Genomic DNA, 18591 nt, shown 5'->3' on the forward strand with positions numbered 1-18591 from the left:
CATCAGTGATACTGACAATGAAAATTAGTAAAACACAACGCGATTACTGTGTTAATTTGAAGGAATTTTCTGTATTGGTTTCTTACAGGGGTTTTACCTGTATTTTTAATGACTCATTGCATTATGGGGGTTATTTAGTTAGTTAGTTAAAAAGATGTTTGTAAACTGAAGGTATATGTCATTTTCTGCCATAATATTTACTTATTTTTATTTATTTATTCTTGCCTTAGCAAACACCACTAACTAATTGAGACTTGAATTTAAGTCTATTACGGAAAAAAAAAGTATACAAAACTTGTTTTAAAACTAAAATTCTGCGGTTTATAAAATGGAAAATAGATCAGCTAGTGGTCATTTTTATTTAGAGAGCGTGCCTGACGTGCAAAATGGTTAAATAATAAAGGATAAAACTGCTTGGATGCGTGGGTAGTTTTCCAAGCATCTGAAGCTTTGAATTTTATGTGCATCAGCCTTTCACCCTGTTAGAGTAAGATCGTAATGTATTATATCATCTACTGTCTTTGGGTTCAGGAGTTGAACCGCACAAACTCAGTGAACCTGCAGATAAGTTAATTAAGCTTTTATCTGAATTATTTTACTGTGGAGGTGAAAACAACAAACAGTGTTTATTATGTTTAATTTTTAGCTAGTCAAAGCAGTATAGTACGTGGCTTTTACTTTCATATGACATTTTTATCTGATATCATAAAGATAATATAAGCACTGAAGCAGAGTGAGTTGATAATTATTAATAAACCTACTACTTCACCAAAAAATAACTGCATGACATTATACTTTTTTTGTGTTTTTAAATGTTTACTGTAATAGTTTGTTGTAACTATTCATTTTATATTCAAATTCAAATGCTCCATCAAAAACGCTTGAAATATGTCTTGGATATTTAAAATATGTAATAAAGTATGTTTAGTATTTTATGTTTAGAGTTTAGTATTTTCAGAGTAAGATAATATTATTAAGAACATACAATTATGTGTATGTGACATATACTGTATTCCTACAATTGTATTTTATTTTCACTGTCTCCCTGAATTTATAATAAAAATTGCAACAAACATTTCATTGCTTTTTTTATTTCATTGTTTTTATTTTCTGTTTTCTTTTTCTTTTTATTTTTTCTTATTTATTTATTTATTTATTTATTTATTTATTTATTATCTTTATGGTAACCTAAAGAAGACTTGTGGTTGTTTTAAATAACTTGTATTCTATGTTGCTTATTTTCTAATGTGTTAGTGTGATTGTAAAGTATTTGTTGATGCTGCCATTTTGACCAGGACGCCCTGAAAGAAGAGATGTTTTATCTCAATGGTATATTTTCCTGGTTAAATAAAAGATAATAATAAATAATAATAATCTTTTCTTTTCTTAACACTTAATCTATATAACAATTACTAACGGATAAAAAATAAATACATAAATAAAAACATTTTCTTTTTTAATATGTATTTATAAGAAAATAATAATAATATTTTAGAAACAAAAATGTGGAATTGTTTTCTGCATGCTTCATTCATTTTTTCTAAATTTTCCAAACAAAACTAACAATTGTATCTCCATGGCTGTTATTACAGTGACACTCTAAAGTTTACATTTTGTAAGTATTTTGCATATTTCAATTTTATTTAAATACATAATTACTGTGTGCACATTATATGCATTTTCAGACAATTTGATATTTATGTATCAAATATTTGTTAACTATTTACAGTAAAATGATTAAGTTGTCCTGCTATCTACAGATAATATAGACATAACTATTAAATACTTTTAAATACAATAAATACTAACGTATATAGTAAAATATCATAGTCATACTAATTTGAGAAAAAATAAAAATGCAATTTCAAGCCCCCTCTGTTAGTTCATTATTTTCTGGATCGATATATATATATATATATATATATATATATAAGGAGATAAAAGGAATACCTTTACTAATATATATATATAAAAGGAATACCTTTACTTGATGTGTCAGTTTGTCCAAAGTACTGTTGTGATACAGGGAAGTGAGTGTTATATGCATGTATAGAATGGGACGGAAGGACTGTGGATCACAAATACTGACAAACATGACTGTTAATCATTGAACGTTACATTAACACATTCAGACCTGGTTTGTAAGCACTAAGCTGTTGTTGGACCCTTACTGAGTAATATAACAGTTTCAGATGCAGCCGTGCACACATTTAGACTTATTATGTCTTCTATAGGCAAGAGAATGAGCTTTGAGAGCCCAGCTGTAATATGTGCTTTTTTCAACAGAGGGCAGACTCAGAAAGTGACAGATGAAAACTTCATGATATGAGAACTTCATATTCTGCTAGAATAGAATAGAATAGAATTATATTATATGCTATCCCCCCTCCAATTAATCAGTGTGCAAAAAGGTCTGCATGCAAAAGTTATAAGTTGACTTTACTTAAAAAAAATTGAGGAAACCCGTTGCCTTAATATTTTTAAGTAAATAATAATTTTTTAATTATTAAAACTTGACAATTCACTTAACTTATTTTTTTAATTATCATTTACTTAAAAATTTTAAGGCAACGGGTTTCCTCAATTTTTTTAAGTAAAGTCAACTTCAGGATCAGGTCACTTTGTGTGATATTTAGAGGACATATGACTCTTTTTGAGCTGATATTTGGCCTACATTTGAGGCTGCAAGTGAAGTGAAGTGCACCACCCGCTCTGGACTTTAGATCAGTGACACGCGCAGGACCGTCCTACTGCAGGTATATATATACACCTGCGCCTCCTCCACAGGTACGTCCACTGGACTAATAGCAGACACACACACACACACACACTCAGCGCACAGCACAGGTAGGACAATCCCGTCAAAATAATGCTGCTCAGTGCTTGGGAAACCATGCATGGTATTTTAAAAACAAACGAATGCTTTTGCTTTGGATTTGTGCTCTTGAGCTGCTTTTCTTAGTCAGTGTAGTGTTTCTGTGTTTAGTGGTCTGGGTGTAACTTAGTAAGGATGTGATCACTGCTGATGAGTGTCAGGGAGTGCACAGGTTTATGTCTCATCAAACTATTGCTTAATTGTGTGGCGGAAATTGCTGAATATTGACGTATAAATGGTCTGCTGATAGATTGATAATTTCTTAGTGTTTCTATAAGTAAACACAAAAACAATCTGTGAGCATTTGTGAGATATTAACACGTGGGTTCAACACAAACAGGTGAGCCAACAATCAGAAAGAAAGAAAGAAAGAAAGAACGAGAGAAAGTTTTTAAACTTTATTGATTTCAATCACTGCTTTTTAAATGAGAAATAACTTTTTACTTTGTACTTTTTTGTTTGCTTTTTTACTTTACTTTTTACTTTAAACTGTTCATTGTTTTTAAACAATGCTTTCTAAGAAAAAGAAAGAATTTAACTTTTTTTATACACGTTTACTTGTATTTTTACTTTACTTCACATTTGTTTACTTTAAATTGTTCATTGTTTTTAATCCGTATCATTTGATGATTTGGCAACGACATTATAAACATCATTTTAAATTAGAAACAACCTTTTTATTTGTATTTTTGTTTACTTTTTTACCCTGGTGTTCATTGTTTTTAAACACTGCATGCTTTCAATGAAAGAAAAAAGATGTTTGGCTTAGCTTGTAGTTTTGTTTTACTCTTCTGATTTGTTTTGCCAAACCTTTAGCCAGATTTGACCAATTTATGCGACGCTCAAAGACACAGAATGCAAAGCATTTATGTTGTGCAAAAGTGAATACACTTCAAAAGAAAATGTTTCTTGTGAAATGGCTGCATCGTAACATGTTATTTGTGTGTTTCTTGTAACTGAAGGCAATGGCTCCGCTGCCTGAGACTCATCCCGCCTCGCCGCCGCCGGAACTCGGTATGTGCCCCGTATAAATCCACGTCCACACAGAGGCGCACTTCCTTCCTCCCCTGTGTTCCTGCCTCCTTTCTGTCTCCAGACGAGTGTCTTTTCTCCCACAGACGCAGAGCTCGCGCGCAAAGATGCGTCGGATCCAGAGCCGCGATCAGAAGAGTCAGATCCGGAGGAGGAGCTGGACCCCTGGGAACTGCCGGAGCTCCGGGACACCGGGCTGAAGTGGTCAGGTGAGGAGCGCAGCGCGGATGAGCCGCGGGACGCGAGCTGAGCTCCGCGCGCCTGACGCTTTGTCTGTGATTGCTCTGCAGATCTCGACACGAAGGGGAAAGTTCTGCGCGTCCTCAAGTCCATCCTGAAGTTCATTCTCCTGCTGGGTTTGCTCTACGTGTTCGTCTGCTCTCTGGACATCCTGAGCTCTGCTTTCCAGCTTGTAGGAGGTACTTTATTTAATTTTCTTTGAATTTTACAACTTTTTTAAGTTAAAAGTATTCTCTGTGTGTGTGTGTGTGTGTGTGTGTGTGTGTGTGTGTGTTGTTTGTTTGTTTAAGAACAGTAGAATTGTGCTAAACTACTATACTCAGACAGTGCACTGTATTATCCTATAAAGTGAATGGGTCTTTTGGTAAAGTGGGTGACTTTTGGAAGTGTACTTATTTATGCACTTTTAATAAGAATCCAAAGTTTTGTATAACCTAATAGTAAACCTTAATGGGAAGCTTTAGATATATTTGACCTTGATCAAAAGCAAAAATTCAAAACTATGAAAGGACATGAGGCCCTCTTCTGACCAAACCCAAGATTTTTTTAGACAATACTGGTAAAGTGGGACACCCTTCCCTCCCCCTCTCCTCTCTCCCCACCCCCAAGGTAGGCTGAAGCCTGTACTGCAATATAGTTCATAATAATATTATTTTATTAGTAGTATTTGTTTGCAGTATAGGCCTACATACACTTATTGTCTCTATTTTGTTTTGCCATTTGATTGTGAAATACATCTGAACTCTCTGCCTGCAGTGTGCACTGCACTAGACTACCATTTAATCATTGTTATTGCTATGTAATAAACTCATAACTTAATATACTGTCTCACTTTATCAGTATCACACTGTCTCGTGTTGTAAAAAAAATTCTATAAAAAAGTGAAAAGCTTATTATTATTATTAGTAGTAGTAGTAGTATTATTAGTATTATTAACAAACCAGGAGTATATATTAATACATTGATGTATTAAATTAACCATGAATAATTTTGTGATTCCAGGGGTTTCAAAAACTATGTTCAATGAAAACTGTTATGTAATCCAACGTTTGCTGCCTTTTTTCAGCACTAATTTTCTATGCTGGTAGAAACTATTTTACGCTGTAGAAAATGTAGGTCGAACAGAAAAACTGTTGATAAGTGGCTGATCTTTTGTAGGTTAGCAGTGTTCATGTACTTCAAACAAACGGCGTCTTATCATAGCACACGTCGGTTTAACATGGTTAATCTGTAATAGAGGCTGGTTGTCTCTGAACAGAAATAGATGTGCTGTGGACACAAATAACATGGTTTTCTGCTCAGGGAAGGCAGCTGGCGATATCTTCCAGGACAATGCGGTTCTGTCGAACCCTGTGGCTGGTCTGGTGATTGGAGTCCTGGTCACTGTTCTGGTTCAAAGCTCAAGCACCTCGTCCTCCATTGTGGTCAGCATGGTGTCGTCTGGATGTGAGTTTCTCTGTGTGTGTGTGTGTGTGACTCGTGCTCATACACATATCTCCCCCTTTATGATAAGCACTGCCTTAAAACAACAGTAGCAGATTGTAATAAAGTAAAAAATCAATATCCACTGTAAAATGTGATGTAAAATTGTTACCTTAAGGCACTTCTACCTGATATGACCCTTGAATTTGTGACTAAAAAATGATTGTACCTTTGATTCTACCACTTTCAGATTGACTCTGTCTTAGTTGCTATTTGAAATGTATTTGCCTACACTGTAAAAAAAAAAAAAAGTTGAGCCAACTTAAAATTTTAAAATTTCATTGTATTTTTGACTAAATAAATGCAGCCTTGGAGAGCAGAAGAGACTTAAAAACATTTTTTAAAAGAATATATATTATTTTTCATTGTATATTTCAGTGTTGGAGGTGAAGTCTGCTGTGCCAATCATTATGGGTGCTAATATCGGTACTTCTGTGACAAACACCATTGTGGCCGTGATGCAGGCGGGAGACCGCAACGAGTTTCGCAGGTAAACCCAACTAAGAAATCAGTTTTGTATCCATACAGTGATGGAAAACATTGAAACATTGTGTCTTATTCGCATCATTTGTATACAAAAACTTTAAAATAAAAGTGTTGCAAAAATTGATCTTGCACTTTTTCACTAACTTTGAATTTTTGTGCTGATGAAAGAACTCTGGTTGAACATCTGAGAAATGGGTTTTGTCATTGACTCTGTGTACCTCAGGGCATTTGCTGGAGCTACGGTCCATGACTTCTTTAATTGGCTGTCTGTCCTGGTGCTGTTGCCTCTGGAGGTGGCTTCAGGATACCTCTACAGACTCACCAAACTTATAATTGATTCCTTTAACATCCAGACGGGTGCAGACGCTCCAGACCTGTTAAAGGTCATCACTGAACCCCTCACCAAGAACATCATTGAGGTGAGATCAGTGGATCTGTTGATTATATCTAGTAGGTGTTACTACTCAACTGCATCTTTAAGCAACTGTATCAGGCAGCCGATCGCATAAGCTCCACTGTATCATTGTTATTGTCCTATAAATTAATGTTTGGTAGCAGCAGGATTATTAGGCTGCTGTCACTTTAAGACATAATCCACAGATAAATATATTGAAACACATCCATTTATTTTTCTGTTTACGAGGACACTTGTTAAGATGGAAACTCCGACATAGTTGTGTGTGTTTATCTGTACAAAATAAGGTTACAGAACCTTCATAAATTAAATAGAAACTGAAGGCAAAAACACACTTTATTCATCCTTTTATAGAAGCAGAGTTAAAAACCGTGCTGTATCTTGTAGAAAGGTATGTCACCATCTAGCTTTGACCAAAATGGTTTGAACCATTACATTGTAATTACGACTTCCAAACAGTTCAAAATTGATCTCCTAATTTTTGGGTGCAAAGTTCAGGCACTGAAGCTACAAAAATTTAGTGATCTTTATGCACCTGCTTTGCTCTCTACTGTATCTCTACCACATGTTTTTTAATTAAAATCTTTTTTTTTGTTCTTCCAGCTGGACACGTCTGTGATCCGTGACATTGCCACTGGAGACCCTGCTGCCCGAAACAAAAGTCTGATTAAGATCTGGTGTAAAACACAAAAAATCACGGTGAGAATGTGAAAGTGGGTTAATAAGTGCAGCACACCCACTATTCCTTGTCAGTCAGTAGATTAGGCTGTTAAAACATGAGGAAATAGGATTTATCACACTGATGGGAATTCAGAAGATAAACATAAGGTATACAAATACAGATAAAATATGTGAGTCTTTTATCTAAATTCCCGATAAACCTTGTTAACCGAGGCATTAGCTCTGTTGCTCTGTTCTAAAACCTAGCACATTGCCTTGCTGTCTATATAGATAGCTTCCTTTAAAGGTAGCATTTTAACTGAAATTAAACATTTTATTTGGAACACTCTATGTTGGTATGTCAGCTGGGTATGACATACAACATCATGCACGCAGAGATTCAACTCCCAATTGATTGCAATAACTTGTGTAACAGTGTAACACTATTAAGCATAAGAAATAGCACACAAAAATAATGGCTGCGTTCCACTCCACTTTTAGTCACGCACTCGCAAACTTCCCTAAGCACTTTCCCTCGGGGGAATCCACGCTGCCATTTTGAAATGCGTTCCACTTCGTGAAGTGGACAAGGGAAGTTTATATGGACAGACCCTCGACCCCTCGATTATAATACATAAACAAATTTTTTTTACATTTATAACAGCCCAAGCATAACTATATACATATAGAATGCTGCAGCAAACAAATTCATAAGGGGAAAAATGTAAATAAAAAACCCACTCCATAGCGGATTCTAAGTGATCAAGGGCTTAGGACGTTCCAATTCAGCCCACTGCAAGAGTGCTGCCAGTAGTGGGCACTCATGCAACGTAATCAATGATGTACATCCGAGTAAAATAGACGTAGAGACATTTGCGAGTGAAGGGCCTAAAAAAATGGACTGGAACACAGCCAATGTGTAAAAAAGTCACTTAGCATATACCTAGTAACAACGCTATACATCTCGCAAAAACTTGTCTTCATGCACAGCACACAGAGGCTAAACTAGGGCTGCGTCTGAAATCGCATACTCTCTTGACTAGGTAGGCTACTTTTTTAAAATAAGTAATTGCTTCTGGACTGCAAAAAGAGCAGCTGAAAAATGCATTTGCGATATATGGGAGTTTTTGCAAAATTGACGTGTTTTCATTGGGCGTATTTTCAATTCGCAATTTCAATTTGCGCAGTTTGAAGGGTAATGGAAACACAATGATTGTCACGTGACCTACCAGCTTCAGTTGCGTCACGTTACTGCCAGAATACACCACACTTTATAATAATGCTGGTAGTAGTAGGTTATCCAGGTGCCTACTCTTTTAGGTTACACTTTTTGCCTACTCTTTTAGAAGTACTGTGAATTCGGACACACTTCTTTTGTCACATGCTGTTTTCACCCACTATATAGTAGGGAAGTATGAGATTTTCAGATGCAGCCTAGGTTGATTGTTTTGTTAGCATGTTGGTAAGCTAAGCATAAAAAGCTTCATATTCTCTCCCTTATGTAAGGTTTAGATCTGAAGATGTATGTTTGTCTGTTTCAGAACCTCGTGAATATAACGGTCCCTGGATTTGAAAACTGCACGACTGGCGCCCTCTGCTGGGAGGAGGACGGCCAGATCTGGACTCAAAAGAACCTAACAGAAACAAACAACTTGGAAAAATGTAAGTGCCTCTGCTTGCTTTGTGGCTCTTGTAGCAACCAGCACAGGAACTTCCTGGATCAACAGAGACTGAAGCCTAATGTCAATCCATTTCCCGTCCTCTTCCTTCCATAGTTGACTTATTTCAGCTCTAAGCCATCGATCGCTATTCACTCTAACCTCCAAGAGTACAATGGCTTCTTATAAAAGCTGAGGGAGATCTTAGCTTCACCTTTCCCCCCCACCCCATCCATCTACTCTACCTTTTCAATGGGGCTATTCTTCATGACAGCCTCAGGCACTTGAGGCCAGCGCAGATGAACAAAGAGCCTCTGCCAATTTGGCAGCAGGGCTTTTGCTCTGGGTATGAATTCGGGTGATTTAAATCAATGCAAGTAGTTAGATCACATGTTGAAATTCCAGCCTTGACTTGGTTCAGTGGATTTGAGCATGTAATCATTCTGTGGTCCTTCAACTGTGAAAGAGTGTGCTCAGATTTTCAAGAAGCACCATTCAGCAGCTCCTCGACTGAGAATTTGAAGATAATATTTAGATCATTAAAAAAATCACAATTTATGTTATAGTAGACCTCATGTAAAGTAATAGCTTATTCAAATAATGCCGCAGGAGTCTCAAAAATTAACTTACTGGAAAAAAATTGAAATTAGTAGTACTTTGTAATCAGTCTAGTCCATCTAGCTATTTTATGGACATGCACTTACTCTGAAAAGATTTCACATAAACAAACAGAGAGATTATTATATATAGGTACAATTATTGATAAACATTCACTCACAGGCAAAATGTGTGTCAGCCAAACATTACATGATGATAAAGTTTTGGCAAAGTTCGCAGAGGATTAAAGTAAATGATCTGTATTGATAATCTTATGCTTGCAAAACAAAAGCTAGCATTGTTTGATTTGACCGTTTGATCTTGAGATACACACCTTGCACAATTTCCCTTATGGAAGTGTGCTTAATTAAAATGGATGTGCACTTGTAGTGTACTTCAAATCTTACAAGAACATTATAATAATAATAATATTATATATATATATATATATATATATATATATATATATATAAAACTGTACTTGCAGATAATATATTATAGATAATATATATTACACACCTGGACCAACTAATTAAGATCTTCAGAAGCGCTTGATAATTAGACAGGCGTGTTGGAACTGAACTGTGCAGGTAAGTAGATCTCCAGAAACAGGCTTGGAAACCTCTATTCTAAAACCATCAACCTTCACCAGACCACCACCAGCGGGGAAACTGGACACTAACTTTCCAACACGTTCATGAACTTTCTGTATATTTCTGTAAGCTCTGAACGACTCCTCCTGATCTCTTCAGGTGCTCACATGTTTGTGTACGCTGATCTGCCGGACCTGGCGGTGGGCTTGATTTTGTTGGCTCTGTCGTTGCTGGCCCTCTGCACCTGCCTGATTCTGATCGTCAAGCTGCTGAACTCCATGTTGAAGGGTCAGGTGGCGGTCATCATCAAAAAGGTGCTTAACACAGGTAATTAAGCTCTGCTGTTAATTGCTAACATTAACCTCTGATACGCACTCTTTGTGGTATATGACAATGTGCGTCAACACTGAACTTTTAAGTTGAAAGTTGAGGACAAAGACACATGTAGCAAATATTTGACCTTCAGCTAAAAACATACATGTGGAAATTCCCCACCCTTCCCAGAGTTCACTCTTATCACGTTCCTGTAGGCGTAGCACTTAGCACTTATGCATGTATCCTGTCATATGATAGTCAGCACAGGTGACCCAGTCCTGCTGTCTGATGAGCTGAACAGGGACATTATATGAGCCCGAGTGTGTCTGAGTGCCACAGGTGTGTGTGTATGTGTAGGTGCTGTTGGTTTCAGACTGCACTCAGGTACATGCCCATAACTCCCCATATATCCACTCTACTTGCCTTTTAGCCAAAGCTTTGTGTGGAGTTTTAATGCAGCCATCACTTAACACCAGGAATAAATACACATACTAAACATACTGATCATGACCTTTCTAATAAGGCTTTGACTGTTGCCAGATTTCCCCTTCCCCTTCGCCTGGGTCACTGGATACCTTGCCATCCTTGTTGGAGCCGGAATGACCTTCATTGTTCAGAGCAGCTCTGTCTTCACCTCAGCCATCACTCCACTAGTCGGTCAGTATAGAACCCCGGTTGATTGGACTGGTTACCAAACTGTTGACAATGTTGTCAATTATGGTTTACCTAGACATTTTATGGCATTGCATGTATCACTCTTGGAAAAGGCAATCATAGAATGTCCTACAGAATCCCAGGAGATGTAGGACAGAAAAAAAGTTGATTCAGGCATTTAAATTGGTACTGTTTAAAAGTTTGGGGTCAGCAAGGTTCTTTAATCTTTAATGGTTCTAGAATGCATTAAAACATGCATGTTAAATTTATTTCTTGGTAACACTTTGCAATAAGGTTCATTAGTTAACATTAGTTAACAACATTAGTTAACATGAACTAAGAATGAACAATACTTCTACAGCATTTATTGATCTTAGTTAATGTTAATTTTAGCATTTACTAACGCATTATTAAAGTTTATTAAAAATGTTGTGTTTGTTAATATTAGTTAATGCACTGTGAACTAACATGAACTAACAATGAACAACTCTATTTTTATTAACTAATGTTAACAAAGATTAATAAATCGCATAATAAATGTATTGATCATTGTTTGTTCATGTTAGTTAATACATTAACTAATGTTAACAAATGACACCTTATTGTAAAGTGTTACCATATTTTTTTATAGAATTTATATTATTTTATATAAATGCTTTTCTTTTGAACTTTCTGTTCATCAGAGAATCCTATGAATTTGCACAACCATTTTTAACACTGATAATAACAAGAGTTTCTTGAGCAGCAAATCAGCATATTAGAATTATTTCTGAAGGATCATGTGTCACTGAAGACTGGAGCAATGATGCTGAAAATTCAGGTTTAATCACAGAAATAAATTACATTTTAACATGTTTTCGAATAAAAAGCAGTAATTTTAAATTGTAATAATATTTCACAATATTACAGTATTTCTGATTTAAATAAAATTTATAAAAACAGTAAAAGATCATTTGTATAACCAAACTAATATTCATGATGTGGCATCACAACCAACACATCTGTGCATCCCCTCCAACCATTTTGCCCACCACTTTTTAAAGTACTTCAATCTAATTAAAACCCATCTTATTCCCAGTTGTTCTCAGTTATGCTTTAAATGTAAGGTAGACATCGGCACAGTGATGCATGTATTTTGGGATTGTGACAAAATCAAAATGTACTGGAAAGAGATTCACAAAATCATTCAAAAGATTATTGTAAAGACTTTTGTATTTTCCCCAAAGGTATACCTTCTGAATTGTACAGTGAATCTGTGTCTGGACTGTGACAAAGAATGTGTACTGATTTTTTGTATATATCTGGCCACAAAATGTATAGTATTATTATGGTCAACTGCTCAGATACCTTCAATCAAAATGTGGACGTGTCAGGCAACCACTCTTTTACAACTGGAAAAATTAACTTATGATTTGAGGTGTTCTGGTGCATTTGATCCTCTCTCTGGAACTTTCTTGAGGATACTCAGAGACTATGTCTTTCTAATTTTGGTTTCTAATGTTCTTTTACTTCTGTCTTTGCTCTTATGCATTTGAATGTTTAATATGTACTAGCTGTACGGGTTGTTATGAGATACCAGTACCACTGTTGTTTTATTGGAAAATTTATTAAAAAAACCCATCCTATGTAATATTTGCATGCTGTATATTGTTATGCTTATTTCAGTGTTAGCTTGGCAACATAAGTGAGCAATTTGTGCAATTTTATTGAAGCCTTTTTACTGTTTTCTCTCTATTCAGGTATTGGTGTCATTAGCATTGAGAGGGCGTATCCACTCACACTGGGCTCTAACATTGGCACAACAACCACAGCGATTCTAGCTGCCCTCGCCAGTCCTGGAGAGACGCTGGCCAACTCTCTACAGGTTTGTTTCTGCACCTATTTTCATTTGATTTGATTTTATCACTCTGGTTGTTGATTAATGACTATTATTTGTGTTTTCTTCCAGATTTCTCTCTGTCACTTCTTCTTCAACATCAGTGGCATCCTGCTCTGGTATCCCATCCCTTTCACACGCATCCCCATCCGATTAGCCAAAGCTCTGGGCAACCGCACGGCCAAGTACCGCTGGTTCGCGGCGCTGTATCTCATCCTGATCTTCCTCCTCTTACCGCTGTCAATCCTGGGCCTCTCCATCGCAGGGTGGCAGGTCTTGGTGGGGGTCGGAGTGCCTGTGGTGGTCTTGGCGGTCTTTGTGATCGTGGTAAATATTATGCAGAAACGCTGCCCGCGTTTCCTGCCGTCATTACTCCGCAGCTGGGATTTCTGCCCAAACCGCTACACTCCCTCAAACCCTGGGACAAAGTTGTGACCACCAGCATGACCTTCTGCAGGACTCGTTGTTGCTGCTGCTGCAAGTGCTGCAAAGAAAAAGAGAAGGATGAAGAGAAGGATGACATGGAAACCCAGGTTAAGAGTTTAGAGATGTATGACAACCCAGCGCTCACTATAGAGGATGAGGCCAAAGTAACAGCAACGCATTTATAATGTGTTATAATTTATAACATTGTGTTTTTCTGGTAATGCTCTGTTAATGACTGCAAAATATTTAATCCCTACATTACATTTAAATCTTCACATAAGAATAGAGTTCAATTAAAGACCCTCTGAAATCAGTATGTCCCGCCCCAACTTCCTGTTTCAGCAGGAAATGCATCAGCACAGGAAAGAGTATTGAACTTGTCAATTAATTTCATGGGGTCTAAAATACATCAGGTGCATTAACCACAATAAAATGGCATCACAGTGCAGAGGTTCAAATCTATCTCTAGCTGATGTCGTTATTGTAGTCCTTTGTACGTGATGTGGGTGGAGACAGGGCTTTCATAAAAGTCTGTGTTTGTATAATTGTTCAGTATTTATTTCTGAAAATGGTAATGTAGTGGTAAGCAGGCCAATGAAAAATGCACACTCTTGGCAGTAATTTTGCACATTATGTGGAACTATGTAGAAATGCATTTGTATAGGTTTTTAAATATTTGTTAACAATTTTAATTTTTTTCTGTCTTTTGTGTCTGGCTGTACTGTTGCATTTTGTAAATTTTACTCAGATGTAAGATATTGTCTTTAAATATGTAAGATGACGTAAGGACATTTGTATCTGATTTGTATCTTTGAAAAACATTGTGCCATTTCAAACCTGATGTTTTCTTCAAGACCTACTTAGAACCACTAAACTTTTCATTTATTTATGACGTCTTAGTTTCTTTTGTTTAATTTCTTATTGCATCTACTTATCAGCTTGTGTGGGTGAGTTCTGATAAGGTTATCATGAGCGTCTAGTTAAGTAATGAGATACCACCCAGAAACTTTGTGTACTATAAAGGAAAGACACTAAGCTAAGTCTACTTCACAGATGAAACTCAGAAAATACAGATGAAATACAGAAAGTACAATTCTGCTCATTAATATCTTGTGTATTTACCATTCAGTGCCTCAAAGCAGAACTCTCAATAATAAATATTCTGTATATTTATGTGACAAACTTTAGCAAATCCAGTTATTAGTACATTCTCAAATATGTGCTTCTATCAACCTACAAAAGGCAAACTAATATAAAACAAAGAGCTAGCTCTGACGAAAGTCCATTATAGCCCTATTTGGATGGGATTAGTATTACAAAGGTAGATGGAGTGGTGTAATATTGTTGGCCAATTTGCATAGGATAAGAAATCTCAATAAATCTACCAGAAGTGGGAGGGGTAACTCGATTTACGCACCACCATCACCTCCCTGTCATCTTGTGTGTGCCACATTTCTTCCTGTGCATTATAATATTACCTTATAATATTAGTTAGCTACCTTATTAGTTAGGTCCGGTGTGCTAATAAGTAATGCTACCAATCAGATAATTCTTTCAACACTGCTTTTTAATAATGTAATGGTAGGTTTAGGCTTGGGGTAGAAGTACACGTTAATGAAGCCTCACACCATCATGCTAGAAGCAAAATCTCATAGGTAGCATTTTTCGCTGTCGAATTATGCTACCAACTGTTTTGGGAGGTAGCAAAATCTGACAGGGTAGCACAAATTGTCAAACGACTTGTTAAATAAACTCTGATTGGATTCTGTCGGTAATAGGAACTTACCTAAAGTTGACAGAAGTTCTGTGCCAGGAAATGACAGAATATTTCCATACATATTTAAAGCTCAGGATAAGCATTACCTGGGGTAATTTTTTAAAGACTTTTTTTTTTTTTTACAGAAGGTAAATGTCGCTGTAATCTTTACTGACATTGAGATGGCACATTTGGCCGGGACGAAAATCACTGAGAAGCTCTGGTAATAATTACTTTACCCCACCTCTCTATGTAAAACTTATCCCATCCAAATATGGCATTTTGTTGCCATCCCACATCACCTGTGTGCCAACACGTTGCCCACTGAACTGAAGAAACTGTCTCAGGTAGGGAATGAGATGCTGCATAGCTATGATGCAATGGGAACGCCCCTTGGGTGTACCAATCATCTGAAGCCCGTATGGAGTCAATGGCGCGGGCGCCGCCCAACATCACCCACTCTAATACTAGCAAGCACGCCATCTGCTCCTCAGATTTCCAGCCGAAGAAGTCCTGGCAGCACAAGGAGCTTAGCAGCAAACGTAGTGTCTCGTTCCCTATTCAGAGAACATGGGTTACGTGAGTAATCCAAGATGTTCTCTTTCATAGGTTCACTCAACGCTGTGTAGCTATGAGGCAATGGAAATGTATACCACACAGGCCAAGCTAAGTGCTGCTATATCTGGCCCAATGCAAAACAGACCAGATTATCCTCGAATGGCTAGTTTAAACAGAAAGAACCTGGGAACCAGGAGCCGCATCTAAAATCAAACTATAAAACCTGATAAAAAAATTGTGAAGAGAGGACCATCCTGCCGCCGCACAAATATCCTCCAGGGGACCTCCTCTAAAAAGAGCTTGAGAGGAGGCAATACTCCTGGTAGAATGAGCTAGAATGATGTGGACAAAAACTTTGGGGACATAACTGGGTCTGAGCCATAGGAATACCTTAACAATGCCCAGAGCAAACTTCATGCATGACTTGCAAACAAAGAGAGCCTGCAAATCGACATGGTCCTCGCTGCAGAACACAAGATCCAGGTTTACTCGCAATGTAGAGGGTTGAAGGGCCAGGAAGATGGCTCGCAGCTCTAGGCTGTATATGTGAACTCTCCCATCCAGACACCACAAGCCGGTCTGCCCTCGAAGACCATGCCCCAACCAGTTAGGGAGGCATTGCAATCATTTGGCGAAGGCAAACATCGCCCCCTTTTTTACCCACTGCTGAAGAAAGAGAGAGACCTGCCATATCAAGAGGGGGCAAAAGCAACTACGCAACACTCTTAGTAGGTGGAGGGCCGGCCACGAGGGACAAACTCCTTTGAACTTTATCCACCACAGAAATGGCCTCATATGAAGCAGCCCCAGGGGCAGCACAGGAGAGGCTGCTGCCATGAGAACAGGAGTCTGCAACATGTGCACACTGAAACATGATGGCCTAGCTTGAAGGGGGCCAAACACGTCTTGATACGGAAATCTGAGCAGGAGCCAAACGGGCCTTCATCGGAACAGAATCAAGTTGGACCCCCAAGAAAATGGTCTGCTGAGAAGGGGTGATAATTTAACCGAGGTCAAAAGATCAAAGGTAGTGAAAAAGAATGTCTCTGTGACAACTCACCAACTCCCTGGAATGGGCCAAGATGAGCCAATCGTCCAGGTAGTTGAGCACATGGATGCCCTAGACCCTTATTGGGGCCAGAGCAGCATCCATGCACTTTGTGAATGTCAGCCAAAGCCAGACAGAAGGGGAAGAACCCTGTACTGGTACGTCTTTCCCCCAAAGGTAAGCCCAAGGAACTCCCTATGCCACTGAACAACCTAAATAGATGAAAGTAAGAATACTTCAGTTCTACAGTAATGAGCCAGAATAACTTTCAGAGTTAACATTTTGAATCTCCCCTTGTAAAGAGAGAAATTCAGCCAGCGCAGATCTAGTATAGGTCACAGATCTCTGTCCTTTTTTTGAAATTAGGAAATAGTGACTGAAGAAGCGACGATTCACGTCCAAAGGAGGGACCGCCTCTATCGCACCCTTGAGGAGGAGTGAGGAGACCTTCTGCAGAACAGAAGCCTCAAAGACGCTGTTTACCGCAGTAAGATGAACCCCGTCAAAATGGGGGATTGCGATAAAACTGAAGCACTGAGAATATAAGGCGTACACTTCTGGCAGAAGCCTCCATGTGTGTAGGAAGCATTATAGAGGCTGAATACGGGTGCAGTCCAGAGGATATGCAAACACCAGAGGAAATACTGCAGTAGGATTGACTTAGAATGCCATATTTTACTGTCATGATGAGTGAATATTGTAGAAATATTCCACACTAAATAGTGATCCATTTAAAGATAAACACGATCCATTAATACATGTTAACCAGGAGTCACTCTCATTTATAATCGCGATATCGTCTGATGAAATCAGACATGCATCTACACTAAAGAGCGGCTATGCGGTGGTTTTGACTATATTACTTTTTTGTCTCATGCAGCGCACTGTCTGCGTCTGAGTAACAAACTAAAAGACAACAAACAAAAAAAAGTGCATAATTTTAACAGACGAACTATGCTCATATTTATAAATCCAAACAGTCAGTAAGCGATAGGTGCGCATGTTTTGCTCTGATTTACTGACGAGTCTCCTGCGGTACAGTCAACTGAATGCGCTGCTTTTCTGCCACTCACTGCACAGAACAGAGAGAGGCGATACTGCACTGGGAAAGTCAGACCTCTCGCTTGCGGGGCAGTAGCCCGCTGATGACATCTTTTTGGTTTATCCAAAAAAGTTTCTAGGTTTGTCAGTATGTATATTCTATGGAAAAAAAGACACTAAAAGGGTCTGAAATTTGCTAAATATAGTGCTAAAGTCGCACTTGTGTGTGTGAGACAGATGGCAGGGGATGGTGGATATTTGTGGCTGAGTTCACATTCTAGTAGTTCCACAGCTTCAGTTTCAGAACTTTCACGCTTAGTAACACAGCTGTTCCCTTGCCACAGTGCAACAGTGAAAAAACCCCCCTCTCAAACAGCGTCGCATTCCAAACATTGTTTAAATGACAGAAGTCATTGAATAAATGACAGTACAAATGACCCTTTTAGTTTTGCAGTATTTTAAAAACTCATATCATAAGAAAATAAACACCGGTATTCGGTATGAACTGGTATACCGCCCAGCACTACTTGAGCTAACCGCCTCGTTGAACAATCCCGACTGTGATATGGGGCATCTAGGAGAAAAATGTTCTCCTTCTCACATATTTCTGTGAGATTTAGCCTGAGGTGGCGCTTGGCAGCCAGCAACCCTGCCATTGTACGCCCAACCACACGTGCAGTGTGATTAGCTGCACGCAGCTTCAGGTACATATGTCTATGGAGCTCTTTGACCACTTCTGGAGTAAGGCCCCCTCCCTCATCCATCTCCTTCAGGACGTCAGCATCATAAGCCTGGCGAGAGGTGAGTGGCCAGCATGTCCTCGATTGCCAGAATAGTGGCATAGTGACCTTCACTAGGTTAGTGAAGTCAGCAGCTGCC

At 38.1% G+C, this 18591-nt stretch overlaps 1 protein-coding gene across 1 annotated transcript; it reads left to right on the plus strand.

Annotated features, from left to right (window-relative positions):
* Positions 1–2799: 2799 nt before the first annotated feature.
* On the plus strand, positions 2800–14090 carry slc34a2b (solute carrier family 34 member 2b). The gene is given in 14 exon segments (XM_058763418.1): positions 2800–2847; positions 3838–3889; positions 3994–4116; positions 4198–4326; positions 5450–5593; positions 6008–6119; positions 6339–6534; positions 7134–7229; positions 8732–8852; positions 10198–10365; positions 10894–11010; positions 12747–12871; positions 12956–13268; positions 13271–14090. Coding segments are annotated over 13 exon segments (1917 nt in total). The 5' UTR covers positions 2800–2847; positions 3838–3840; the 3' UTR covers positions 13495–14090.
* The last annotated feature ends 4501 nt before the right edge of the window (positions 14091–18591 follow it).

This window comes from Onychostoma macrolepis, chromosome 23 (assembly GCF_012432095.1).
Source record: "Onychostoma macrolepis isolate SWU-2019 chromosome 23, ASM1243209v1, whole genome shotgun sequence".
Classification (NCBI taxonomy): domain Eukaryota; kingdom Metazoa; phylum Chordata; class Actinopteri; order Cypriniformes; family Cyprinidae; genus Onychostoma; species Onychostoma macrolepis.